The sequence below is a fragment of the Urocampus carinirostris genome, chromosome 4 (assembly GCF_059441175.1).
Source record: "Urocampus carinirostris isolate Australia breed hairy pipefish chromosome 4, RoL_Ucar_1.0, whole genome shotgun sequence".
NCBI lineage: Eukaryota > Metazoa > Chordata > Actinopteri > Syngnathiformes > Syngnathidae > Urocampus > Urocampus carinirostris.
The window spans coordinates 23,966,032-23,993,030 of NC_142352.1; the positions used below are offsets into that span (position 1 = coordinate 23,966,032).

The 26,999-nt window shown below is 40.5% G+C and overlaps 1 protein-coding gene across 3 annotated transcripts in view; it reads right to left on the reverse strand.

Moving 5' to 3' along the window:
- Positions 1–564: 564 nt before the first annotated feature.
- The window catches only part of adcy7 (adenylate cyclase 7), a 105,133-nt gene continuing 78,698 nt past the window's right edge, over positions 565–26,999 (reverse strand). For 2 of the 3 annotated variants that reach the window (XM_088333929.1, XM_088333928.1), the window contains exons 13-28: positions 26,561–26,604; positions 25,436–25,495; positions 22,147–22,224; positions 20,220–20,289; positions 20,049–20,146; positions 19,902–19,986; positions 17,686–17,823; positions 17,493–17,603; positions 15,086–15,282; positions 13,287–13,398; positions 13,059–13,217; positions 10,343–10,489; positions 9,038–9,145; positions 6,586–6,700; positions 4,022–4,146; positions 565–1,387 (exon numbers count right to left, since the gene is read on the reverse strand). In XM_088333929.1, coding sequence (XP_088190055.1) covers positions 1,241–1,387; positions 4,022–4,146; positions 6,586–6,700; positions 9,038–9,145; positions 10,343–10,489; positions 13,059–13,217; positions 13,287–13,398; positions 15,086–15,282; positions 17,493–17,603; positions 17,686–17,823; positions 19,902–19,986; positions 20,049–20,146; positions 20,220–20,289; positions 22,147–22,224; positions 25,436–25,495; positions 26,561–26,604 — 1,794 coding nt within the window. In that variant the 3' untranslated portion in view covers positions 565–1,240. The remainder of the gene's footprint in view (positions 1,388–4,021; positions 4,147–6,585; positions 6,701–9,037; positions 9,146–10,342; positions 10,490–13,058; positions 13,218–13,286; positions 13,399–15,085; positions 15,283–17,492; positions 17,604–17,685; positions 17,824–19,901; positions 19,987–20,048; positions 20,147–20,219; positions 20,290–22,146; positions 22,225–25,435; positions 25,496–26,560; positions 26,605–26,999) is intronic. The other variant, XM_088333930.1, reaches the window with a different exon arrangement.

Below are 26,999 nucleotides of genomic sequence, written 5' to 3' on the forward strand. Positions count from 1 at the left end.
TTATTTGCCCATTATCGGATGCAATGAGATTTGAACCCGGGTCCCGGTGGTGAGAGCGCTGATTCTTAACCACTAGTTTGTAGTTGACATGGGAAAAGGCTTCAGATTTTATCCCATTGTCACACTATTTTACGGTACATGGCCCCAGGTATTCAACAAGGTGGTACCATGAGTGAAAACAGTATGATGATGAGACAAACTAAAGCCTTTTATTGTATCATTTATAACCCTAGTGGTTAAGATTAGGCGCTCCAACGTCACGATCTGGGTTTGACTCCCATCATAATTATTAGACAAAACATTTCTGACCCACAATGCTTAGTTTGAGAAAGACAAACTAATTTTATAGAGTTCTCATCAACAATTAGGGATGCGTATTATCAGAGTTAAGACAGGACCTTGAAAATGCAGGCCTGCGGGTATTAAAGCCCAACCGAGCCCGACCAATCAACTTGATTTGCAGGACCGAGCCTGTTTTACTTTCTTTAAAATTGAATTTCCCTACCAATGAGTTAAATCTAAATCTTATATTTATATATGTCAGAGATGACATTAAATGACAACTTTCCTTCATTGATTGATTTATTTTTTCCAGCTGACGGGAAAATTTCCTCCGCCATCTTGGAATTTGGGCTATAAACCACAGCACTACTACGACCTTATCTAGTGAATCTAGTTTGACACACACATAGATAGATAGATAGATAGATAGATAGATATAGAGGGATAGAGATATAGAGGGATAGATATATATAGAGATAGATAGATAGAGGGATAGATATATAGAGAGAGAGCGATAGAGAGAGGGATAGATATAAAGAGATAGAGAGATTGATAGATATAGAGAGAGAGATAGATGGATAGAGATAGAGAGAGGGATAGAGAGATACAGACAGAGATAGAGAGATAGATAGAGAGATACTATGACGGGTGCATAACAGAGACAAAAAACATAAGTCGGTGAGAGCGGCCCGGCCCGAACGCAACGATTGACATTTTAGGGCCGACCCGGGCCGAAGTCCGGGTCGGGCTTGAGACCTTACCCCTACGCGTTAAACAGGAATAAATACGGTTGTTACCTTGACGATGACGACACGCGGCCCGCACGCAAGTCAGGCGAACGCAATGGGTGTGAAATCTCATGGGTCCCTTTTATTTTGAAAGTCTTTAACAGGCGGCAAACCAAAAGTTCCCGGCCCGAGTCCATCTCCGGGATCTGCGTCCCGGCCCCTCTTGGAGCTCAGCCGAGGCCGATGCCCTGCTGCTTGCTGGCGTCCGTGCAGACGAAAAAAGTCTGGAGTTGGCCTTTGCCTTTCACGCTGATCAAGCCGCGACACTCGCACGAGTAGCCCAGCCTGCGGAGCGCCTCCGACGTTTCCTGCGTCACCTGAACGCGACATTCGGAGGGTTACTTTCAAAAGGGAACCCGATACTCTAAGTATCAGTAGTATTGCGCTAAAGGTACTTGATTACTTTCAATTACTTTTGATGACTTCAACCCCAAATATGCTAAGACAAAACGATATAAATACAACTAGACAATTTCCGAGGCAATTGTGAAAGTTGGAAGATGTTAGCAATAAGGAGATGCATTAGGGAAAGTCTAAAACTCAATTCCATAGTAAGAACATAGTAATAACAGTTATTACAAAGTGTAATAACATTAGGAATGCGCCCATTCAAAATGAATGGGCCTATCCAAAATGCATGGGGCCCATTCGATTCAATGGGTCACCAGTTAGCCTGACTCGTAAACATGTAGCAGTTAGCATATTTTCTTATTATGTAGCCGTTAGCATAACCTGTCAGCATGTAACCGTTTAGCTTCCACTTATTAGCATCCACTCGTTAGTGTCCACCATTTGCCAATAGTTAAATTAAATGTGGGTCAGTGAACCTCTGATGCCACCCACAAATAACCAAATTTTGTTAAACAAGAACAAGAGGAAATGGAGAACCCGGTAGTTGCTTCTCATCCAACAAATAAGTGCTTGAATTTTAACCCCGTAAAAGCAGTTCCAAGATTATGAATTGAGCAGTGTCTTGAACGACCCATTTCCCTCAAATGCATGTTCAACCTGCGCTTGCTTCATCCTCCTTAAATATGCCACCAATTCACAGGTTTTTTTGTCTTCCCCAAAATTGAAAAACTCAAAGGTTGGTTGCCACACTGTTTTTTTTAACACACCCAACTATTTGCTCAATTGCACAGCATTCAGAGCCATCGTTTTTGTTAGCGTGTAACAGTTAGCATTTGGCCGCTAGTATGACTAGTTAGCATGTATCAGTTAGCATAATTTTTTAGCATGTAGCAGTGGGCAATTAGACGTTAGCATAATTTGTTAGCATGAAACGGTGAGCATTTACCCGTTAGCGTGACTCGTGAGCGTTCAGCTGTTAGCATGAATCGTTAGAATTAAGCTGTTAGCATGACTCGTTATCATGTAGCCATTAGTATAATTTGTTTGCATGTAGCGGTAGGCATTTAGACTTTAGCATAATTTGTTAGCATGAAGCAGTGAGCATCTGGCCGTTAGCGTGACTTGTTAGCATTAGGCCGTTAGCGTGACTTGTTAGCATTCAGCCGTTAGCATGACTCGTTATCATGTAGCCGTTAGCATAATTTGTTTTTATGTAGCCGTAGGCATTTAACTGTTAGTATCATTTGTTAGCATGAAGCAGTGGGCAATTAGACGTTAGCATAATTTGTTAGCATGAAACGGTGAGCATTTACCCGTTAGCGTGACTCGTGAGCGTTCAGCTGTTAGCATGAATCGTTAGAATTAAGCTGTTAGCATGACTCGTTATCATGTAGCCATTAGTATAATTTGTTTGCATGTAGCGGTAGGCATTTAGACTTTAGCATAATTTGTTAGCATGAAGCAGTGAGCATCTGGCCGTTAGCGTGACTTGTTAGCATTAGGCCGTTAGCATGACTTGTTAGCATTCAGCCGTTAGCATGACTCGTTATCATGTAGCCGTTAGCATGACTCGTTATCATGTAGCCGTTAGCATGACTCGTTATCATGTAGCCGTAGGCATTTAACTGTGAGTATCATTTGTGAGCATGAAGCAGTGGGCAATTAGACTTTAGCATAATTTGTTAGCATGAAACGGTGAGCATTTACCCGTTAGCGTGACTCGTGAGTGTTCAGCTGTTAGCATGATTCCTTAGAATTAAGCTGTTAGCATGACTCGTTATCATGTAGCCATTAGTATAATTTGTTTGCATGTAGCGGTAGGCATTTAGACTTTAGCATAATTTGTTAGCATGAAGCAGTAAGCATTCGGCCGTTAGCGTGACTTGTTAGCATTCAGCCGTTAGCATGACTAGTTATCATGTAGCTGTTAGCATGACTCGTTATCATGTAGCCGTTAGCATAATTTGTTATAATGTAGCCGTAGGCATTTAACTGTTAGTATCATTTGTTAGCATGAAGCAGTGAGCATTTAGCCGTTAGCGTGACTTGTTAGCATTCAGCCATTAGCATGATTTGTTATCATGTAGCCGTTAGAATAATTTGTGATTATGTAGCCGTAGGCATTTAACCGTTAGTATCATTTGTTAGCATGAAGCAGTGAGCATTTAGCCGTTAGCGTGACTCGTTAGCATTCATCCGTTAGCATAAATTGTTAGCATTTAGCCGTTAGAATGGCTCGTTAGCATTTGGCCGTTAGCATAACGTGTTAGCATGTAGCTGTTAGCATGATGTGTTGTTATAGGCACTATTATGAATGCTAGGTCTTGTTTGTTTTCTGAGAATCGACTGTACCTAATGCTAACTTGTTTGTCATGTAACAATAGAAACCAGAGATATTCTGATTAGTCACATTGCATTGCTGTTATTTTCAACAGCACTGGGCCTACAATTTAACTATATCTCTTGTGCTGTCACGAAATACAATTACATTTTGATGTATCCTAATTACGGAACGCCGTTACATGCATTCCTTTACTCCCGAGCTTTCCTTTCCAAGTTTGTCGTTTTCTTGGAACGGACGGAGGAGAAGTTGCAGGTACCTGAATCTTCCCCAGTTCGCCGGTGCTCTCCATCCTGCTAGCCACGTTGACCGTGTTGCCCCAGATGTCGTACTGAGGCTTCCTGGCGCCGATGACGCCTGCGATGACCGGACCGTGGTTAATTCCTGCAGAGAAAACATGGAGTGAGCAGAAAACTCAAGGAGAGCTTGAAAAGTGGATAGCCATCTTGAATGCAGGGTTTGTACACCTATTCCATGGCCAAATTCAAGCACTTTTTAAGTACTTTCGAAGCCATTTGTACCGTACCATTAAAATAAAGTGTATCTGGTGTGAATCATGCAGATCCACAAATATATCTGCAATTTTTAATCTTAAGTGTGAATTTATCGCGATAAGATTTTTAAAGCTGGAGTAAATGGAGAATATATTTGTGACAAATCTCTCCCCATGAATGTTGTTTTCAAAGTGCTTGAATTTTGGGTGAAATGCTGGTACAGACGCTCCCCGACTTATGACCATTCGAGATACGAAAAACGGTAAATACGAACATTTTTTTCAAGATGTCGAAAAATATTCAGACATTGCTTTAAGTTTGATTTTTTTATTGTGTGCACCTTTTTCAGAGTTCAGGACAGTACTGTAGTGCTTCTTTCCTCCACTACCGGCGTGTGGCGCTGTAAGAGGTCACCCAGAATCCACCCCGAAGAAGAAATCCTCTTCCTGGTTCGTGTGGAAACATTCTATACTGTATCTCCAGCGTGCTAAGAACTTTGACATTTTTATTGTTTAATAATAATAATAATAATAATAATTTCCTTTGTATTGTCATTCTTTGTAACAATGTACACAGAACGAAATGTCGATACACCTGACCCGTTGTAGCGAGTCGATGCAGCCGCAGCCAACAGAGGGCGCCGCCATTATACCAATTAGGTATGTCTCGGCCGAGGCGCGATATCTCGTGCATCCAATCAATATGGTTGGTGTAAAGTGTAAACAGGTGAGCCGTTTCATTTGAAATGAAAGTGGAATAAGAAAGCTTGATGCGGTTAAGAAAATGGTTAGATGGCTTTTTTTCGGCCACTTTCAACCACGGAGGAGGAAGTCGCCTAACTGTTCAAGCTCATCTTCCAAAAGTAAGTTAAACTTCACTTTATTCATCTTTATAGAGCATATTATTCTATGAAATGTTTACTTTTTAGTACAAAACAATACAGGTTACTATACAAGCCTTAAACATACAAAATATAACACTTGAAGCAACTTACGAACAAATTAAACTTATAAACAATCGTCCGGAACCTATCTCGTTCGGAAGTAAGCCGGCGTCTGTAAAGGCTTCAAATTGTTGCCATGTTTTTCAACGAGTCAATTTAAAAATGTGTCCAACATTACGCTCTAGTGGCTTTGCCATTGCACTTCTTGCGATTAACTGCAGTTGTCCTATGAAGCATCATCGCCCAAGAAGATAGACAGCTGCATGTTACACCTAAACAGGGCACTATGATATGTGTATTATGTATCAATGATGAACATTTATTGTGGGCCATTCAAAAAAATTAAGGTCGCATTTCCCAGTGATAATAGGAAGAACTTCTAGCAGCTGAAAATGTAAGCTAGATATTATTTACCCAACAACTTCAAGGGGAAGTATTTGTCTGAAAAACAAATGTATTCGTGATTTACTCAATATCTAAAAAACATTTATTTTGTCTATCTAGACTTCGAGACTATTGTATAAAACCCAATTCGCGCATGTGTGTGCGTGTGTGGCTTATAGACTCCAAAACAGGAGAACCGATTTTGGGGAAAATTTACACAGTACTACTTCCGGTCTCTGGGAGTGTCTTTAACTGGGTTTGGTGTCAAGGCAACTCCAATAATACCAACAAAATGGATAAACATCTGCTTTCATGGACAAGCAACTCTGGAACTGTATTCAGTCGTACTGGTCTTTTTCACTCCCTAGTGGCTCACTGGCGCTTTATCAACAAACCGCGGCCCCACCAACCACAGTCACGTAGAAGCCTTTGTCTTGATAAATGCACACGCACGACTAAAAGTCACATATGTAGATCAGATTCTGTATATTTCTGGCTCTGCAAAATACATGATTTTTTATTTTAATGGTACTGGGGAATATGGAAAATTGGCTTTAAAAGTCCTTAAAAAGTGCTTGAACTTTGCCATGAAAAAGGTGCATGAACCCCATTTTTTTTCCATTATTGCCTTGTTTGAGTGTAGCATGCACGTGTCCTACTGGGCGCGAGCCAGAAAAGGCGATGACACTTTATAGGAAACACAAACTATTTCCAGCTGCTGTTAATCAGAAGAAAGAAGAAATATAATGGCAAAGCGGAGCCACCAGAGAACAGTGTCAGCGTCATTTTTAAGCAGACTTGTTATGAAACATGGCAACAATTTCAAGCATTTAAAAGCACTTTAGCCAAAATTCAAGCACGTTTCAATCCTTGAAACTACAACCATAAAATTCAGGTATTTTCAAGGATTTTTCTTTTCCGTGCCCCCTGGATTGGTAACCCAGCAACAGGAAAATTCCGTATCCCGTTCCATTGAGGTTTGCAGGTTTAGCGCACACTCACCCACACGCAGCCTGAAGGTGTTGAAGGAATGTCGGTTGATGCCGTCCAACTTGCCCACGAGCGCCACGGCAAACTCCACCATGATGCCGATCTGAGCCTGCTGACGCTCTCGGTCCTGGAGGCGCGCGCACACGCATGCATTATTTACAATTACTTTTTCATTGACATCATTTTCTTGATTGATTTTTTGTTTTTCTTTGTTGTGTTTTTACATGCATCCATACATACATACATTTTTTAAACAAATGGTAAATGGTCTGCATTTATACAGCGCTTTTCAAGTCAATGAAAACTTCCCAAAGCGCTTTACAATGTGCGTCACACTTACCCGTTCACACACGCTCACACACCAAAAGCGGCCGTGCAGCGATGCAAGGCGCCAACCTGCTTAATGGGGGCATTAGGGATTCAGTGTCTTGCCCAAGGACACTTAGACATTAATATGCTTTTAATTTCTTTCTTTATTCACTAGAAAAGGCCTGCCTCAAGTAGAGTCAAGGATAGTCCAAAAAACAACACAAACCCCGAAAAAAGACGAAAAAGTGTCCAAAAATTACTCGTGCAACCATGAATCTGACTGAGGCTGTAATGATGACTCGAGCCAGGAGATGGCAGCAGAGAGTAACAAAGCCCCTAATTCCGTATAGCTCTCTAAAAGGTTAAAAAAAAAAACTATTTTCATGAACCTCAAAAATGCATTTGCACAACAACATAATGCTGGTATAAGAGGCGAGAGAGCGATCTTGATGTGCACTTGCTTCGTTACACGGAGAAATACTTCAGCAAACTGGGCTTTAAATTGAATATCCATCCATCCATTATCTGCACAGCTTCTCCTCAGTAGGGTCGAGGGGGTGCTAGAGCTCATCCCAGCCATCTTTGGGCAGTGGGCAGGGGACACCCTGAACAGGTTGCTAGCCAATCGCAGGGCACACAGAGACAGACAACTCACACGCAGGCCAATTAACCTAACATGCATGTTTTTGGAATGTGAAAGGAAACCGAAGTTCCCGGAGGAAACCCACGCAAGCACGGAGAGAACATACAAACTCCACACAGGAGGTTTGATCTCATGACCTCAGAACTGTGCCGCACACCCGCTAAGCATTGCGCCGCCGTGCTGCCCTTCAATAGAATAATGAAGATCAAATACAGTAATCTCTCGCTGTATTGAGGTTGACTTTTTTGCAGCAGAGAACACACAGCAAATGCTATCACGGGGGGCAGGATGCAAAGGACTGTGTGTGTGTGTTGTGGAGTGACCGTCTGTGTGTGCGATTGATAGGCTGGGGTATACTGTTAGTCAAACAGCCGGGTGGGCACACAAGTCAATGTATCCAACAAAAACGAACTGAGAAGCCTGGCGACAGCTAGTATTTTAGTGGCTCGTTACATTGAAAATAAATTCATCAAGAAATAAGACTATGAGGAAAGTCAGAAGACCGCAAATGATGATTACCACGAAATGCTCCCTGGAATGTAATGTGGTCCGGGAAGAGACTGAGGCGGCATCAGGAAAAACAGCAACAGCGGGGCCACAGGTTCAGCCTACTGCTACGTAAAAAAAAAACTCTTTCAAACCACTTTGCTGAGCCAGGTCCATTACCCATAACAGATGACCTAGAGCTACAAGTCTTGGGAAATTGCTACATTTTTTACTTTTGTATTTTAATCATAGAGACCTAGCTCAACCCTGATGCTACGTGCAGCTAGCCGGCCTCTCACTAAATCGCTTTCTCTCACTGAAAGGAGATGCCATCCAATTTTGTTCTACTCTTGTATAATGGAATTAAAGACCAATAATAGATTCATTCATTCATATATTCAACTGCAATTCTGGGTTTTTAGTAATAGATCACCATCATCATCAGCTACACCGCTTATCCTCAGTAGGGTCGCGGGGGCGCCGGAGCCCATCCCAGCAATCATCGGGCAGTGGGCAGGGGACACCCTGAACTGGTCGCCAGCCAATCGCAGGGCACACGGGGACAGAAAACTCAACTCGCTCATTCACACTGAGGGACTAATTGGACCAGCCAATTCACCTGAAATGTATGTTTTTGGAATGTGGGAGGAAACCGGAGTGCCCGGAGGAAACCCACGCAAGCACGGGCAGAACATACAAACTCCGCACAGGAAGTCTGGAGCTGGATTTGAACCCACGCAGGAGGTTCCCAAGACATGAACTGTGCCGCACATGCGCTAACCACTGCGCCGCCGTGCTGCCCTTTTAGTAATAGATCTATATAGTTATTTTCTTACAGTATTATGAACTATATATTAGTGGTATCAAATAAATATTTCTACTTTTTACGTTTTGACATTCGCAGGACTATTTTAAAACGCATCTTTAAATTTGGTCTGGAAATAAAAAAAAGTCAGTGAAGAAAAAAAGCCTGGGTTTAGGATTAACACATGATATGATTTCGTTCCAAGCCCCCAGCCCACCCACCTGGTTGCTCTCCTGGCCCAGGGTCCCACTGAGGCCGGCAGCCGCCATGTAAGTGCTCCCGATGGTCTTGATCTTCTCCACGCCGCTGAACTTGGGCTTGGACAGCAGCTGCAGAGGAAAAAATCAAGTCATGTTTATTTGTGACGCCCTTAATCACAAAGCGTCTCAAAGGGCTGCATGGACCACAGATTATTGCAAACCACAGCTATTATTACACCATTCCCTTATTTAAAACCTACATGAGGGCAAGGAAAAAGTCAAAAACCTCAACATGAGGACAATAAGGAAACCTTAAGAAGGGGAACGCACTTGAGGTAATCTTCCTTCCATGTTGACCAGGCTGCAACGGATGTTGTAATAACAAATAATACACAGATATTGTCAACATAAAATATAGGTCATTCATATGCTATAGTTTTAAGCCTAAATATAAACAGTTCCACTGAGGTTGCAGATCGAATCTCAGTGGGCAGAGCACAACACCAGGGCCCGAATGGAGAACGCTCTCGAACCTTCGGATCTCTTGGGATCACTAGTAAACCAGCATTTTCAGAGCGTAAGCTCCGGAAAGAAACATAGGGTGGAATAATATCTGAAAGATATAAGGGATCAAGTCCATGCATGATTTGTATAATATCAACAGAATCTTAAAAATCACATCTTAAGCTAACAGGGAGCCAATGCCGGTAAGCTAAAATCGGGGTAATGTGATCAAAAACAATACGGCCGTAACCATTGATTGCTACTAAAAATAATCGACAATTAATTTAATCGTCGACTATTATCTCCAGACAAGTCTTTCCAACAGAGTTGACTATTAATACAATATAAATTTTTCCGACTGCCTGGCTGGTGGTGATACGATGGGGAGGGCCGATTCGAGATGAGTCAGCGGACCAGCATCTGGACCTGAAGCATGTCAATGTCTGCATGGACCAGCCGGCAGAGATGGGAAGCTGCGCCGTTGCCGTTACGGACGTTTTGGACTAGTTTACACGCTTGAGGTGTCGTTTCTGTCATGCACTTTCTGGACAAATTTCAACATGTTTACTATGTTTGTGTACTGTGACACAATGCTGAATCAATTCCACCGTGGTCATCCTGGAAGGGGGGATACCAATTGTGAGGCCCCTTCTCAAGGTTTCTCTTTTTCCTCATCCTGAGGTTTTGAGTTGTCCCTTGCCCGCATGTTGGTTTAAGATCAGGCAATGGTGTCATTTTAATCCCGTGCAGTCCTTTGATACACGTTTGTGATTAAGGGCTATAAAAATACTTGTGATTTGACTAGTCAGCCTAATGGCAGACCTCATCGAAGTCGGCGATAATTTCGTTGAGGAGCCTCAGGCACTCCAGGCCTTCCTTGTTGATGTCGCATTCGGTGTAGAACTCCTTGAAATCGGGAACGGAGGCGAACATCACGCACACGCAGTCGTACGACTTGTAGTACAGATCCTGTTGAGGGTGGGACAGCGTTACAAAGCCGTGTTGCGTATTCACAGATGAAATACATTTGCACCTCTTCTTATACGCTTATTTGCTTCCAGGATTGTGTTTGTAGTTCGGAATGCTCGTGTAAAATGTTTTTCCGATACGAAATAATTAAAAACTAATTGGTCTGCCCCAGTCTTCCAAAAAGTTTACAAGTGAGCCCTAAATAGATACAAAAAACATCTTCCTGATCACAAAAACTCATTCGAATAGTAATTAAATGTAAAAAATGACGGTCATAAGATAAATAACAAAATGTGAGACGATTATGAGCACCTGAACGAATGTGTGCGCACGCTACTGCGGTTGCAAGGAAGATTAACTGAGATTGCATACCTTATGTTTTCCCCCTAATTTCTACGTTTTTAAAAAATCATTTATATATGTTTTACGCAGTATAACATTTTGTACGGGAAAAATAATCAAGAATTTAAAAAAAAAACTCATCTCATCTTCGCTTTAGCTCTAAACCGAATCGTCTTGGTCACTAGTGGTAGACAACAACGTCATCTGCGATTACTTATATTGTTGCGGTATTTCACAAAATCTGTCTTGCTGAGAGTAAATAGGTCCCATGATGTGTTTGTAAGGTTTAGTATTGCTTAAAAAGGGGGATTTGCAGTCATTAATAAGGGGAGTAATTGGCGGAGGTTGACAGGCATGAGATCAAGAGAATGTTAATGACACGAAAGCATTTACTGTATGCTTAAAATTATAAAATATTAGAAAATAAATTTACTGTAACTGAAATCTATCTTTTGGAGTGATTTGTTAAGTTTGACAGAAGATGTTTGTTGCATCAGGCCTGGAAAAAAGAAAATACAAATATAGTGCTTTTAGACTGGTTTACGTTGCAAGTAAGCTTCTGTCCGTCAATGCCAGGATCATCCCTGAAGAGCGGAATTAACTTTTCACTGAAAAGCAACAGCGACCAGATGATGAAGGTACTGTATCGGAGTTAAATCAGGAAGCTTCTCCTGCTACTGGTAACCATAGAATCCAGTACTATCTCTCAAACCCCTACTAATAGTAATGACCTGGAGAGAGATGCCAGGCTGTAGTTGCCCAAGACAAACCACAGGAAGTGGTGCCCCTACGACCCAGGTGGTTAAGGGATCCGTGAATAGTGAACCTTAAATATACATACGTGCACGCAAAAAGTTTTTTTTGCCTGTGGTTGTTTGCATATGCTAACTGGACGAGCTCATGCTCACACTCATGCAGTGGTATTGTCTGGGACTGCAAGTGAGATTTGAAAAAAAAAAAAAAAAAAAAAAAAGTGTAACGAAACCTTCGTATTTAGAGGTGCTTGTATAAGAAATACTACCGTACTCTAGTTACGAGAAATCTGAGATGTAATTTGAGCAAAAAACCTCCAAAATTTCCAGACGCTACCACTAGAGTGCCGAGCGCTCACTGACAGCATGAGCTTGTCCCAGTTAGCACGTGCATTTCCCGCCGTACAAACCTGATACCGTGCATGTGATTCATTCACTCCTTCAATAGATTTTTTCTTAAAAAGACCTTGAGAAAGTTAAAGTGTTACGAGCCCAGCTTATTATAATTTAGGGCAGTCTCTAAGCATTGCATTGTAAATATTTTTGCCCATTTATCCGGAGTCTTTTACCTTTTTTTTAATTTGGCTTTTTTAGGGGTTTTGAGGGGTGGAATTCAAAACGGCCAAAGGGGAATTGATGTAAAATGACCCCATTATCTTTTCACACACTCGCCCTTGAAGTTTTGACTTAATTTGGCTTTTTGAGGGGTTTGGAGGGGTGGAATTCAAAATGGCCAAAGGGGAATTGATGTAAAATGACCCCGTTATCTTTTCACACACTCGCCCTTGAAGTTTTGACTTAATTTGGCTTTTTTAGGGGTTTTGAGGGGTGGAATTCAAAACGGCCAAAGGGGAATTGATGTAAAATGACCCCGTTTTCTTTTCACACACTCGCCCTTGAAGTTCACCTTGGAGTGCCATGTCTAATCTCCTGTTCTTATCAATGACAACAAAGACAATTAAATTAAATAGAAAAAGAAAAAAAAAGTCAAAAGACTTAAAGGACAAAACAATGAAATTAGTGCAGTAAAAATGTTTGTTTGAATTAATTTAAAGTAACATTAACTTAAATTTCAAGTTTACAGAGTGTGCTTATTTACCATCAACAGTTACTCGTGTTCCCACAGTCCACCACCACTTATACACTTCAGTTAGCAACCCATGACTTCCTCCAAAGTAAGTGCTCATAATCAACTCAATTTATTTCCTTAACACATTATTTATCTTTTTATTGTATTTTCCGTTCAATCGAGTGTGTTTTTAGTGATCAGGAAGTTGTGTTTCATAGCTTTTTAGTGTTAACTTTGGTGATTTTGGGAGAACAGGAACAGATTAATGGGTTTTCAGGTATTTCTAATGGGGATAATGTGTTCAAGATACGAGAAATTCTCCATACAAGCTCGATCCGGGAGTGAATTTATCTCGTATGTAGGTGGACCACTGTAATGAGCAAGGCTAAAGAAAGAAAAAGCACACCTCATTTTTCTTGTTCTCGCCGACAAAGAGCGAGGCTACGTGGGCGGGCAGCACGTTCTCCAGCAAGAGGCGGTTCAGGTTCTCCCGGGTCTCGATCTCGTCCTGCTCAGTGCGGTTCTTGTACTTGAGCAGGAAGTCCTGGCGGAAGCAGGACTCGTTCTGACCAACAGGACGCATAAAAAGGTTGGTGTGGAAATCACGATGACAACGAGCGTAGCGCGGAAGCACCTGCTGCGAGATGATGAGCATGGTGACCAGGAACAAGGTGATGTAGATGCAGCTCATCACCTGCGGGTGCTTGACCAGGCCCACCAGCCTCAACACAGACTCGTCAGATACGCTGCACACAACACACAAAAACTACTCACTACTTGATTATAAAATACTGTAGTGGTTAACACATCCGCTTAGCACACGAAAAGTCACAGGTTCAAGACCAGGTAGAAACATGTTGGCCTTGAGAGGCATGGGCGCCACCAGGCTGTACTTGCCCAAGACACACCACAAGAAAAGGTTCCCCCTTAGGCCTTAGTGGTTGATAGATCCAACCAACCTACCATTTTCTGCACAATAGTATTTTGACACAGCACGGCAGCGCAGTGGTTAGCACTTATGCGGCAAAGTTATGAGGCCATGAGATTGAACCTTCCTGTGTGGAGTTTGCATGTTCTCCAAAATATTTTAAGCAATAAGAATCGAACTAAGGTAGTGGCAGTGAGAGCGCCGACACATTTCTACGAGACCACCAGTGGTACAGATAACATAGGGGAAGGCATTAGAGCTTATCTAATCATCGGGGTGGCAGTAGCTCAGGAGGTAGAGCGATCGTTTTAGGATTAAGGGATCCCAGTTCGAATCCCGGCTTGTCTGTGTTACATGCCGAAGTGTCCTTGGGTAAGACACTGAACCCCCAATAAGCAGGTTAGCGCCTTACATGGCTGCACAGATCACGGCCGCTATTGGGAAATGTGAAGCACAATCTAAAGCGCTTTGGGAAGTCATTGACTTGAAAAGCGCTATATAAATGCAGATCATTTAATTTAATTTCATCACACTATTTTTCACTCACAATGCCACAACACTGATTTGCATAGTGCATTTTGATTAAACAATCCGCTAACTTCTTTACCCGTGCGTCAATAACCTTTCAGTTTAATAAGTACTCGTACATAAAAGAGCTTGTATAGTATTTTGTTGACCTTCCGTTTTCTCCATTCCCTTGCATTTATTGGTAAAGAAGTGGAGAGACTATTCAACTTATCAGAATGCACTATGCAATTTTTTTGTGGTTATTTGAGTATTTAAACCCAATTACTTTTAGTTAAATCCTTTAAAATGCTCACATTTTCCTGAATCAATACATTTGTAATTTTTTTTAATATTAAGAATTCACTTGTTTTATTTTCCTCTGGGGTGTGTCGTTTTAAGAGTCCTTAAAAAGTTAAATATTTTCTCTGTTAAGTATATGTCAATGCACAACTTAGTTCAAAAAGCCCTTATTCCTTACTTTCCATTCTGTTTATCTGCCTTTATCCTACTTTTAGCAGTATCATGAACGAGCTGACCAAGGCCGCAATCTTGACTTTAATCCAGTAGAGGGCAGTAAAGAGTGACAACATTTTAAATTCCGTATAGCTACTTTAAGAGGAAGACAGGACATGGGACTGGCTAAAATAGAAAACTTAATTTAGATATTTAAATTCAAGCTAACACTTTGGAGAGGTTCCAATTTTGGTTTGCACTAATAACCATCATATTGCAGAGATTCATTTTCTGCATTTTTGGTTGCTTTTATTTGATCTATCATATTAGAAAGCTAGCATAAAGACGTTTGAACTTACTTGTCCCAATAAGACCTTTAATGCTTGTCTGGGACCAACCGTCAATCAAAATAAAGACCGCATACGAGTAAAGGTGTCCAAATCCCTCGTATGTGACCGGAGACTGTTGGGCTTTTCCACTAGGCGCCACGTTTGATTGGATTTTTGGCAATGACTCTTGCATAACCGATCTTATCGGAGTCCCACCTGCTGCAGTTGCGATCGCCTGTAATCTGAGCATGGAGGACGGCGGCGTAGGCCACAAAGAGGCGCTTGTTGCTGCAAAGGATGATGATGTAGAAGATGCTGGAGGCCAGCGCGAGGAAGAGCACTTTTAGCTCCAGGCTCAGCCGCAGGAACACGCCACAAGCCATCAGGGAAAGGATGCAGCAAAACACAGAGTACTGGAGAGAGAGCCCAAATGGAGACGATATGTCATGGGACACCAATGTCTTTATTAGGGTGGTCCTTATACATAAAATGCAGAAATACGTATTTAAACACCCTGCTATTTTGCTATTACTCCCACTTAGAAATCATGGCAGGGAGCTGAAGTTTTAATTGTAGGTGCATGTCGACTGTGAGAGAGATAAACTAAAAAGAAAAAAAAAAAAACACAAAAATCACAATGCACGATTGTTTAACGATTTGTGTGTTATAGCTGCAAATAAGTATTTGAGCACCTACGAAAATGAATGTTAATATTTGGTACAGTAGCCTTTGTTTGCTAAAACAGAGGTCAATTGTTTCCTGTAGTCTTTCACCATGTTTGCACACACTGCAGGTGGGATCTTGGCCCACTCCTCCACACAGATCTTTTCTAGATCAGTCCAGTTCCTGGGCTGTTGCTGAGAAACATGGAGTTTGAGCTCCCTCCAAAGATTCTCGATTGGGTTCAGGTCTGGAGACTGGTTGGGCCATGCTAGAACCTTGATATGCTTCTAACGGAGCCACTCCTTGGTTTTCCTGGCTGTGTGCTTCGGGTTGTTGGCATGTTGGAAGACCCAGCTATGACCCATCTTCAATGCTCTGATTGAGGAAAGGTGGTTGGGCCCCAATCATCCTCTCTTTAATGCAGTGTACTCGTCCTGTCCCATGTGCAGAAAAACACTCCCATAGCATGATGTCACCACCCCCATGCTTCACAGTAGGGATGGTATTCTTCCGATTGTACTCTTCGTTCTTCTTCCTCCAAACGCGCTTTGTGGAATTATGACCAAAAAGTTCCATTTTGGTCTCATCTGACCACAAAACTTTCTCTCATGACTCCTCTGTATCATACTAATGGTTATATGCAAACTTATGATGGGCCTTGACATGTGCTGGTTTAAGCAGGGGAACCTATTGTGCCATGCATGATTTCAAATCATGACGTCTTAGTGTATTACCTACAGTAACCTTGGAAATGTTGGTCATGTTTAGCTTCTTCCATTTTCCAATGATGGAAACCCCTATGCTTAATGGCTCCTTTAATTTTCTGTACCACCATTAAAGAGAAAATGTAAATAAAAATATTTGTAAAAGTAATATACAGTGGAACCTCGGTTTTCGAACGCCTCTCAGTTCGGACAAATCGGTGTTCGACCAAAAATTTCGAGAAATTCTTGCTTCGCTGTTCGTTCAAAAAAAATTGGAGTTCTAACAACGGTACGCTAGGGTGCGATGCTGAGCGGCGTACGGGTGTTTTAGCCCCTAATTATGCCTCCGACGAAGGTTGGTGCAAGCAGGACAGGTGAAAAAAAAAAAACAAGTTGTTCGTCCAACTATTGCCTTTAAGAAAGACATAATAGCTAAATATGAAAGAGGTGTACGAATTTCCGATCTTGCTAGTGAATACAGCATGGCTAAATCTACTATCAGTACGATAGTAAAGATTAGGGAGGCTGTGAAATCGAGTTATGCGGCTAAGGAAGTTAGCGCTATAAGCAAGCAACTGCCGCAAGTTTTGGAAGAGGTTGAAAAACTTTTGATGATTTTTCTCTCCCCACCGTCCACCACAAAGGTAAGAAATCCTATTCATAATCCTTTTTTTTATTTTGACACGTTCAAGTTAGCGTAATCTTTCGTACGGAAGATTACGATAACGCGAACGTACGATTAGCCTCAGTTAGCTTTGTTTACATAAAACATTCAGGGTGTTTGAATGGTGCTCCCTTTCCAATGAAGCGCTAGTCACTTTCTGTGGGGACCGGGGTGCTAAATGACATGTAAACGACCTGATTTTTTTTATTTTTACACGTTTATGTTAGCGTAATCTTTCGTACGGAAGATTACGCTAACGCGAACGTACGATTAGCCTGGGTTAGCTTCATGTTTACGTTCAAGGTAAACATTCAGGGTGTTGGAACTGATTAAAACAATTTTACATTACTTTTAATGGGAAAAAACGATTTCGGTGATCGTACAAATCGGTTTTCGAACAGTGTTCTGGAACGGATTATGGTCGAGGACCGAGGTTCCACTGTATATCAAACTGGGTGCCCTTTGCACTAATAAGTATCAACAAATAGCTCTCAGCTTGAAAAATGTTGAAGAACCCAGAATTAGGGAGAATTCCCAAATGGTATTCCTAACTTCAATATCCATTACTGCCATGAAGTTATTATCCCCTCACAGGCAAATAGAAGAGTACTCCTTCCGCTTCAAGTCGTTGGGAATCATTTGCGTGACTCAGAGCAGGAAGATTGCCGCCAAAACATTTAGGAAAATAAGTCTGGACGAAGCACTGCCGAAGAAAGATAAAGAAAAAAATAAGTGGGAAGCTGAAACACGCTGAAGAGCAAAGCTGAGAGTTTTTTTGTACGGACCAGGTTGAAGACGGCCAAGAGAAGGATGACGGACGTGGTGACGGCTGCCAAAGGGAGGCGAACGCAGGGCTTCTTGACTACCGCCTCGGAGACAGACGACAGCCACTGGCAGTGAGACAGCTTATCTGGAAACATGCGCTACCAAAACAAAGAGAAAATTTCCGATGTCAGTAGGTGAGGATTCACGTCAAGAACGACAGTCACCGTATTTAGTTAGTTCTCAAAACGTCCATTTGGCCAGCAGGATCATAGTTTGTGGCCCCCGTGTCTTGAAAAAAAATTAGGGAACATTTTTTGTTTATGGGGCTTGTTTTCGTTGCGTTGGGTTGGGTTGTTTTTTTGGTTTGTTTTAAGTTAATTTGTTTCAGGTTTTTTTGGTCCATTTTCAGTAAACTTTTGGTCGTGGTGGTTGTTTTTTTGGGCCATTTTCGTACTTTTGTTTCTACTTAATTCTATTTAGCTGTGTTTCAGTTATTTAACACATTTTTTGCTAGATTTTATTTTTTTTGCAAACTTTTCAATCATTATCAATTGTTTTTCCATTATATTCAGTCCGTTTTTCCAATATTAAGTTGTTCTAGGACTAGGTACTTTTTATTTTCTGGTGGTTTTTGGTCATATTTTTAAATTAGGGTTACATTTTTAGTCATTTTTCAGTCGTTTTCTGGGTAGTTTTAGTCATTTTTTGGCTATTGACGGTGATCAATTTTCCTTTTTCCATTTGTTTTTTGGTTGTTGGTCGTTTTCTGGTCATTTTTTGGCCGTATTCCGGTTAGCAGGGTTAGGTAGGGTTACTTTAAGTTGATTACTTTCAATTACTTTTGGATTACTCAAATACCAAATATGCTAATAAAGACAAAAGAAACTAAATAAGAATAAAATTGTGACTCACAACACGCGGGAAGCTTTCTCTCCTGGCTTTGATCTCCGGCAAAACTAACATAAAATGTGACAGAAACAAAATGAAAATAAATTCAAACAGCTTGCCAACATCATTTTTGCCGTTCCATGTATTCCGTTACTCCCCAAGCCTGCATAAAATTTAGTGATTTTATTCACATTTAGTTTCTTTGTCTTTTATTAGCATATTTGGTATTGGAGTAATACAAAAGTAATTGAAAGTAACCCTACCCAACCCTGCCGGTTAGTTATTCCTTAGTTATTTTGTAGTCATTTTTATACTTTTGAGTGATAAGCACTTTTCAGTATTTTTTCATACTTTTGAGGAAATTTTCATACTTTTCAGTACATTTGGATACTATTTAGTTCCGTTTTATTGCTTTTTCACACTCACTAGATTTTCAGTACTTTTTCATACTATTTAGTTCTGTTTCAGTACTTTTTCACACTTTCATACTTAAATACTTTTTCAGTATAATTTTCACATGTTTACATTTTCGTTTTTTTGGTACTTTCATTTTTCCTGTCATTTTCTGGTTGTTTTTTGAGTTTTTTTTTTTAGTTTTTTTTCCAATACCAAATGTTGGCGTTTTTTGGTCATTTCTAATATTCTTTTGTCGTTTTAAGTTGTCTTTCGTTAGTTTTCATACTTTAGAATAATGGAGTGATTTTCAGCATTTTTTCATGCTTTTCCGTTCCTTTTAATGCCATTTAGTTTTGCTTCAGAACTTCTTCCACACTTTTCACTAGCTTTTGTACTTTTTCAAAACTTTTCAGTAAAACTTTAAGTACATTTTTCAAATATGGACATTTTAGTTTTTTATTGTTCTTTTTATATTTTGGTCATTTTCTAGTCGTTTTGGCAGGCAGGATGCAGCAGCAGGCCAGGTAGGGAAAAAGTGCGAAAGTCTGCCTGTTATTCACGACTTGGGCATCAGTGACCAAGAGAGAAGGACTGCCCTATCTACATAGAGAAGCGGCATTGTGAGTAAATTGGTGGAGTGGTTAAGTATCAATCCGAAGACGATAGTATCAATCCCATCCAAGTCCTTGCTTTGTATTGTTAATGTTGATATTTGGATCGATCTACCCACCCCTACTCGTTACCATTTTTTGCAAATGTGGTCAGCGATAAGATTCATCGGCTGATCAATACATTCACAAATATGACAACAGATTAGCATTTTTTAAGCATTTGTGGCGCACAGGGTTATAAATTTCTGTCCAGTTTGGATTTTTTTTTTTTGCGTGCGCCTTACAGTCCAGGAAATTCGATTAAAAAAAAACAAAAAAAAACGGAAAAGTATGTCACTGACTTGTATGTGGGCCGCAAAACAGATGGCAAGGGTCAGCACGAGGACAAAGGCCAAAACTGCAAACGTCACTCCCAGCGTCTGCCGACTGACCGTAAAAAGAATGAGCAGTTGATTTTTCTCAGCTTTTTCGGCGGGGTTCGTACTCACTCTTTGGTAACAAACATCTGGATGCAAAAGACGCAGAGGAAGATGGCGGCGGCACAGCCCACGTAGTATTTGAACATTGGCAAAGCCAAGGCTCGGTACTTTGCACACAACGAGTAGGCGAAATGAGGATAATGCCAGTTTTTCTTTTCCTCTGCTTTTCATTCAACTCACCTGTTTTTCAAGGTCTTTCTTTGGAAACCATATGGCTAAACTGCCGCTCTCTTCTGACTTGTACCATTGTCTTGGGAAGAGATGAAAAAAAAAAAAAAAAATCAAAATAAAAGCAGCAGGATACTTTGTGTCAGATAATAACGCTGAACCAAAGCAGAAGTCGTGATTATAAAAGCCTGGGGCACAGATGTTTTATTTTCACAACCCTAAAATGCAGATAGTAATGCGTCTCAAGGTTTTGACATCATCAAGACAAACATGGAATATTTCTAATACAGTAATCCCTCGCTGAATCATAGTTTACTTTGCCCGGTTTTTGATACTTTGCAGATTTTCATCGTGCATTTTGCTCTGCAGCAGAGAACACACAGCAAATGCTATTACGGAGGCAGGTTGTGGAGGACTCTGTGTCTGTGTGCCCGACTGTGATAGGTTTGGTTATTCTGTGAGTCAGCGGGACGAGCGCACAAGTCAATGTGTCCTCCCAAAAGAAACTGCGAAGCACGGTGACAGCTAGAATTTTAGCAGCTTGTTACATTGAAAATAAATTAATCAATTAAATCAGATTCCGAGGAAAGTCACCAGAGCACAAATAAAGGCTGGGTGCTTGACGAATTGTTATAGGGTACAGGAAGAGACTGAGGCGTCGGGAGATTAAGCATAGCGGGGGGAATAGGACCAGCCCACTTCTGCGGCTATGCAACAACTCTCAAAAGCCCCCGCCTCCCGTGCCAAGCCATGAAACAGATGACCTGGAGCTACAACCTGTGGGAAACATCTATATTCATGCCAGTTGTATTTTAATAATCAAAGACCAGATAACCTGAGGTTCCCCGATGCTACCGCCCAGCTAGCCAGACCCGCTCTACATTGCTTTCTTACACTGCAAGGAGAAGCTCTACAATTTTGTTGTACTGTTGTATAGTCAAGTGAAGTCATATTTATTATTATAGCCCTTTAGCACAAAAAGTCTCAAAGGGCTGTGCAGAGTGCAACAACAAAAAAGTATTTTTTAAACTCCAAAGAAAAAAAACAATGAAATATTGTTTTTATTTAAATTTCAACATAAGCTGTATGAAAAACTACAAAGATGTCCTTTAAAAGTAGAACAACATGGAAGTTAAACAAGTCATGTTTATTTGTATAGGCCTTAATCACAAGTAGTCTCAAAGGGCTGCACTGACCACAGATAATTGCAAACCACCATCCCCTGATCTAAAACCTACATGAGGGCAAGGAAAAACTCAAAAACTTAGGAAGGGATCGGACATGAGGTAGCCAGGATGACCAGGCTGCAATGGATGTTGTAATAACATTCAATACAAATATATCATCAACAGGAAATCTAGGTCATTCATAAGCTAGAGTATAGAAGTGTGTTTTAAGCCTAGATTTAAACAAGCGTGTTGTTTTTTTCAATATAATATTCTAGAACATAATGTTTTTGAGCATTAAATTAGAGTGTGTGATAAAATCAATTGCATTTTAAATGTCAAAAGGTTGGCATGTATGACAATGTTTTTGAAATAAAGACAATAAAGACCATATATTCATTCCACTGCAATTCTGTATTCTGTGATTTTGTTACAGTTTTTATTGTATGTGACTGATATCTAACGGATACGGTAAATTGAATGTTTTTACTTCACGGGTTTTGACTATCGCAGGGAACTTTTTGGAACGCAAACCCTGTAAAAAACGAGGGATTACTGTATACACAAATAAAAATGCTATTATGGAAAATGGTCTTTTTTCTTTTTTTCTGTGCAGTCTTTTACCAAAGGACCAATGCCGACCACTGGTTTACATAACAGCTGATATTCAATCAACTTCATGATGAGAAGTTTAAACACCGATTCTCTATCTTTCTGTGATGTTTGTTTGTGTTTTTCCCAATTTGCCTTAATTGCAGGTGAAATGCACCTACTTGCTACCCAGTTCATCAATGGTGGTGGTCATCTCATTGTGCAGCTCCTCGTCAAAGCGACTCTTCTGCGACTTGTTCCTGTGCCAAACGAACAAGAGAACATTACAATGAGGGGGAAAATCAGACCTAGAGACGTTGATGCCGCCGGGTGCATGTTAGTCAAAGGAAAAAAGGCCTTTATGGTTCGTGCTTGGTTAGGGTGCACAGAGTAGGACAGGGGTCTCGAACTCTATCAATCTGGAGCTATTGTGGTGAGGCTGGGGCTCCATCCGTTTTTTCAAAAGTTCTAAAGAAAACATTCTCAAATATCTTTATTTTTTAACACAAAAAACAGGAAAAAAAAATAAATGAATGTATGAAAAAAATATTGAGGAAATCAATCAAGCAGGAATAAATAGAGTAATAATAATATAGGGTAAATAAATTGCTGAAGAAAGCACATATAATTGCTGACTAGAAAATAAAATTCAGTTAAGTTGCCTGTATTAACAGTAATATAACGGACTTTCTAAACATGCATGGAAGAGTGAACATGATATGTTCTGAACAAGGCTTCTCTTGTCTACTTCTTGCTGCTAGAAAAGAAAAGAAAAGAAAAAGAAGACCACAAAATGAACCTTAAAATAAAAAAAAAAGATTAAAAATGACCATAAAAAAGCCAGGAAAATAACAAAAAAAAAATTTTACAGAAATATTAAACTACTATAAAAAGTACTACAAAATACTAATACAGTAATACTATTTTATAGAAATACTAACACAGAAATACTAGAAAAATACCACTACAGAAATATTGCGAAAATACACTTACAGTAATAATACAAAATATTACAAAAATACGACAGCAGTAATATTAAAATTCATAAATACTACTACAGAATTACAGTGCAAAAATAATCCGACAGAAATACTACTACAGATATGTACAACAACATTACTACTACTGAAATACTACAAAAATAAAAGAAAAATACTACAAAAATCTACTTTGGCATCACAACATAAATACTACGAAAAGGATACAAAACTATGAAAACATACCCTACGACTTATTTTCTTTTTTTGTCGATTGTAAACTAAACTGAAAATATATACTATGAACGGAGGTGAAAGTTTAACCTTGTGGATTATGTTGTTGTTTTTTTAAATTGTTGCTGCAAAATGTTATTGTACTTTTAATTACACTACTGTTAAATTTCTTGCATTATTATCATCATTATAACTTACGGCAGTTTTTCTAAGCTAATTGTTTTATCTTGCCTTTTCATCCTAAAAGTATTTTATCTTCTAAGTCTTTATTACATGTTTTACACTGGAGTGCCATGTCTCATATCTTCGCATACAATGTTTCACATCGTTGTTATCAACGGCAATAAAGAAAATTTAATTCAATTAAAAAATACTAAAATACAAAAAAAACTACAATACTAAATATACTGTAGGGATACTGCAAAAATACTACTATGGAAATACTACACAAAAATACAAAATATCCTGCAAAAATACAGTACTCCACAAACAATACAAAAATACGATCTCAGAAATGCTACAAAAATACATCTATAGTTATACTACAAATAATAAACAAAAACTACTATGAAAATACTACAAACATACTACTCCTATAATCTTATAATACAGAGATACTACTACATAAACATTACATACTACAAATAGAACAGAAACAGACACCCGTGTGTTTGAGACCCCAGGAGAAGGAGACAGTAAACCGGATGCTGCGAGTTAGATGAGAAGATGGAAATCCCCCTTTATGTTATCTGACAGGAAGGAAGAGGTTTGCACAGATGCACGAAGCGGATATTATTCGCTTAGGACACAGGAGACGGTTCTGAAAGTAGGTAAGCCGTGTCAAGCGTTCAGTAGGAAGAAGAGTGCTTCGGCCCTGCCGGGGCTAAAGTCGAGGTGTTAAGAACTCGTCCTTTGCTTAGTACTTCTCACTTAGTGTCCAGTCAAAGTTAGTGATTCGAATTATTGTAAACTTTGAATGCATTACCTCAAATAGGGGCCACAGGGATAGCTATTACTTTAAAAATGTTTGTTGAGCCTAGGATCATATTACACCCACATTTTAAGTCTGATATTAATAATAATACATTTTATTTTGGTTGCTGTACACAGAATATAGAACAGTCATGTCAATTATAAAAATATATGACTAAAAAGTAACAAAAAAACTGTAAAAAAGGGGGACCATGAGAAGCCATTAACCGTATGATAGATAGGCAAGTGTGAAACAGAGGTAAGATCTTGGGTCTGGGCATAAACACAGGGAGTACCCAGTCTCTGCCTTGTTGTCCCCACATGCGAGGTCTTTTTGCAAACTGCATGCTTGCTAAGGGGCTAGTGGGACCCTCTTCCGTTGACCGGGCCATGCCGGATGCTGCTGGCATTTGCTTGTTCCTGCTGCCCGATCTGGAACTGTCCGTTGCTTCCTAATAGTTGCCCCGGTTGCAGTGCCAGCTGACAAACAACCTTCTCACCAGAGCATATGCTGCTGGTACGGTTTTTTTCAGGAACAGAGGCTCTTCCATCCATCTTCTCGCCCTGTCTGCCTTGATGCTTGAGGATGCTTTTGGTTCCATTCTCCAATTTAGTGAAACGGCCGTAAGAGTGCTCGCCCTCTAGATCGGGACCGCGGTCATGGCATGCGCCTTTTCGTATGGGCGCGCCACCAGGTGTGGCTGGCCCGGTTCAAATTGAGAGGAATCTGGGGGAGGGTTCTCTGCAGGATAAGACTAGGTAAGTTGCCCCCTCTGGGTAGGTTACCACCGCCACACAGGTCTCCCCCTTTCAGGTAGGTTTGGTGCCCTTTCCTGCTAATTTCGCCCTGGGTTGTGGCCAACACCCACAGCAGGTACAGCACCACGCCCTTTTGGGACATTTTCCTGCCTCTTTTGCGGCATATAAGTCTTCCAGGGCCCAATATCTGTTCTTCTCGGTACGCTGGGGCACGAGGGACTACAGTTTGAGGTTCTGGGGTTGGCAGTCGGACATTTTTTGCTGTCAGCTGCTCGTTCGAGATGTGGACATAAAATCAGCGACATTTTCTGCCAATGGGTTTATTGAATTTTGTCATACAAAAACTATAAATATATTTAAAGTGAAACTTTCTAACCGTAATCCAAAAGTATGCAAAGAAAAGCAACCTGGGCCACTATTTGCAGAAATACAAAAGAATCACCCATTCACCAAACAATAGGAAAAAAGCTTTTCCTGAAATTCCAGGATGATCAACTCCTTTCACTGTGCAAGGGGGGCCCAAACTCACTTATGGCTGCCGAATGGGGGCCCGGACAAGGAGAAGCGTTCTTCGAGCGATTCATCAAGACTGTCGGGGCGGGTAAGACAAGTAACAACACAAAAAAAGTCACAAATGTCAAATAACGTCGTCAGGTCAATCGTACTTATAGAATAACTGCTTTGAAACGCTTGTTGACCCTTCATATAAAGCAGGGGTGTTGATACTGCTCTCTGGCTGGATTAGACCCGCCAATGGATTTTATCCGGCCCGCAAAACAATGTTGAGAAGCACAGGAGAAAAAAAGAGCTGATTCACGTTAAAAAATAACCTGCTGTCTTGAATACATCTACTGGATGTCAAAAAAGCCTGGTGCTACTCTAAAATCAAACAACCCACACTAGCGGTATTTGCCGACTACTATTCATCAATCTGAGAACATTTAAGAAAACAAACCATTCTTGAGCTATTTTACTTAAAATAGATATCACAGAAGAGCTGTTTAAGGCAATACGATTACAAGTATGAGTCCTGCGTTTCTTAAACGCAACATTTGCTACTTAACAACACTTTGTATCCCCATTGATCGGAAATTGTCAGTTAGCACCTGGATTAAAGATTACAAAACTTTTTAAAAAAATGGCACTTGGGCGTCTTTTCAGTAGTTTAAAAAAAGCTCTAGCTCCCTTCTATATGAAAACTAACAGAAATGTTTCCAAACTTATGAAAACTTTTTAAATTAAAAAAAAAACGTCAAATCAATTGCCCTTGAATGAGTGTTTATGTGCTATTTTTGTCACTTTCCAGTTGCCTTGTGTTACCTGCCTCAATTTGAAATTCTTGTGTTTCTCTTTTTCATAAAGGCACAGTTGCCTAACACTACAAGCCATTAAATCTTAGAAAAGAAGAAAAACTCCATCTTTTTTATAATGGTATCTTAAACCCCTGATTCACAATCCTAATTTTATTGTGAGCCTCTAAAAGATCCCCATCCCTACAGCAGTGGCACACTTTTTATGCTATTAATTGACTAGTCTGGCACCTGTGAGTGTGTTTTCTACCCCGAGGCACCTGAGCTACAAAATGTTAGACACACTGACAAAGCAAAGCTGACACCAGCTATGAAAATAATTGTATTTATTATTATTTATTTACCTTTCGGTGACTTTAGAGGTGGGTGCTGTTCGCAGTGGAATGTCCTGAAAAACAAACAAAGTTTGGATGAAGAAATATATTTCTATATTTAAGAGACAGCAGCGCAGCGGCTGAGTGGTTAGCTCGTCCGCGGCAAAGTTCTGAGTGCATGAGATCGAACCTTCCCGTGTGGAGTTTGCATGTTCTCCCGTGCTTGCGTTGGTTTACTCTGGTTTCCTCCCACATTCCAAAAACATGCATGTCAGGTTAATTGGCCGGTTCAAATTTTCCCTCAGCTTGAATGAATGAGTGAGTTGTTTGTCCCTGTGTGCCCTGCGATTGGCTGGCAACCAGTTCAGGGTGTCCCCTGCCCACTGCCCGAAGAAGGTTGGGATTGGCTCCAGCACCCACAACCCTATTGAGGTTAATCGGTGCTGATAATGGATAGATCGATGGATGG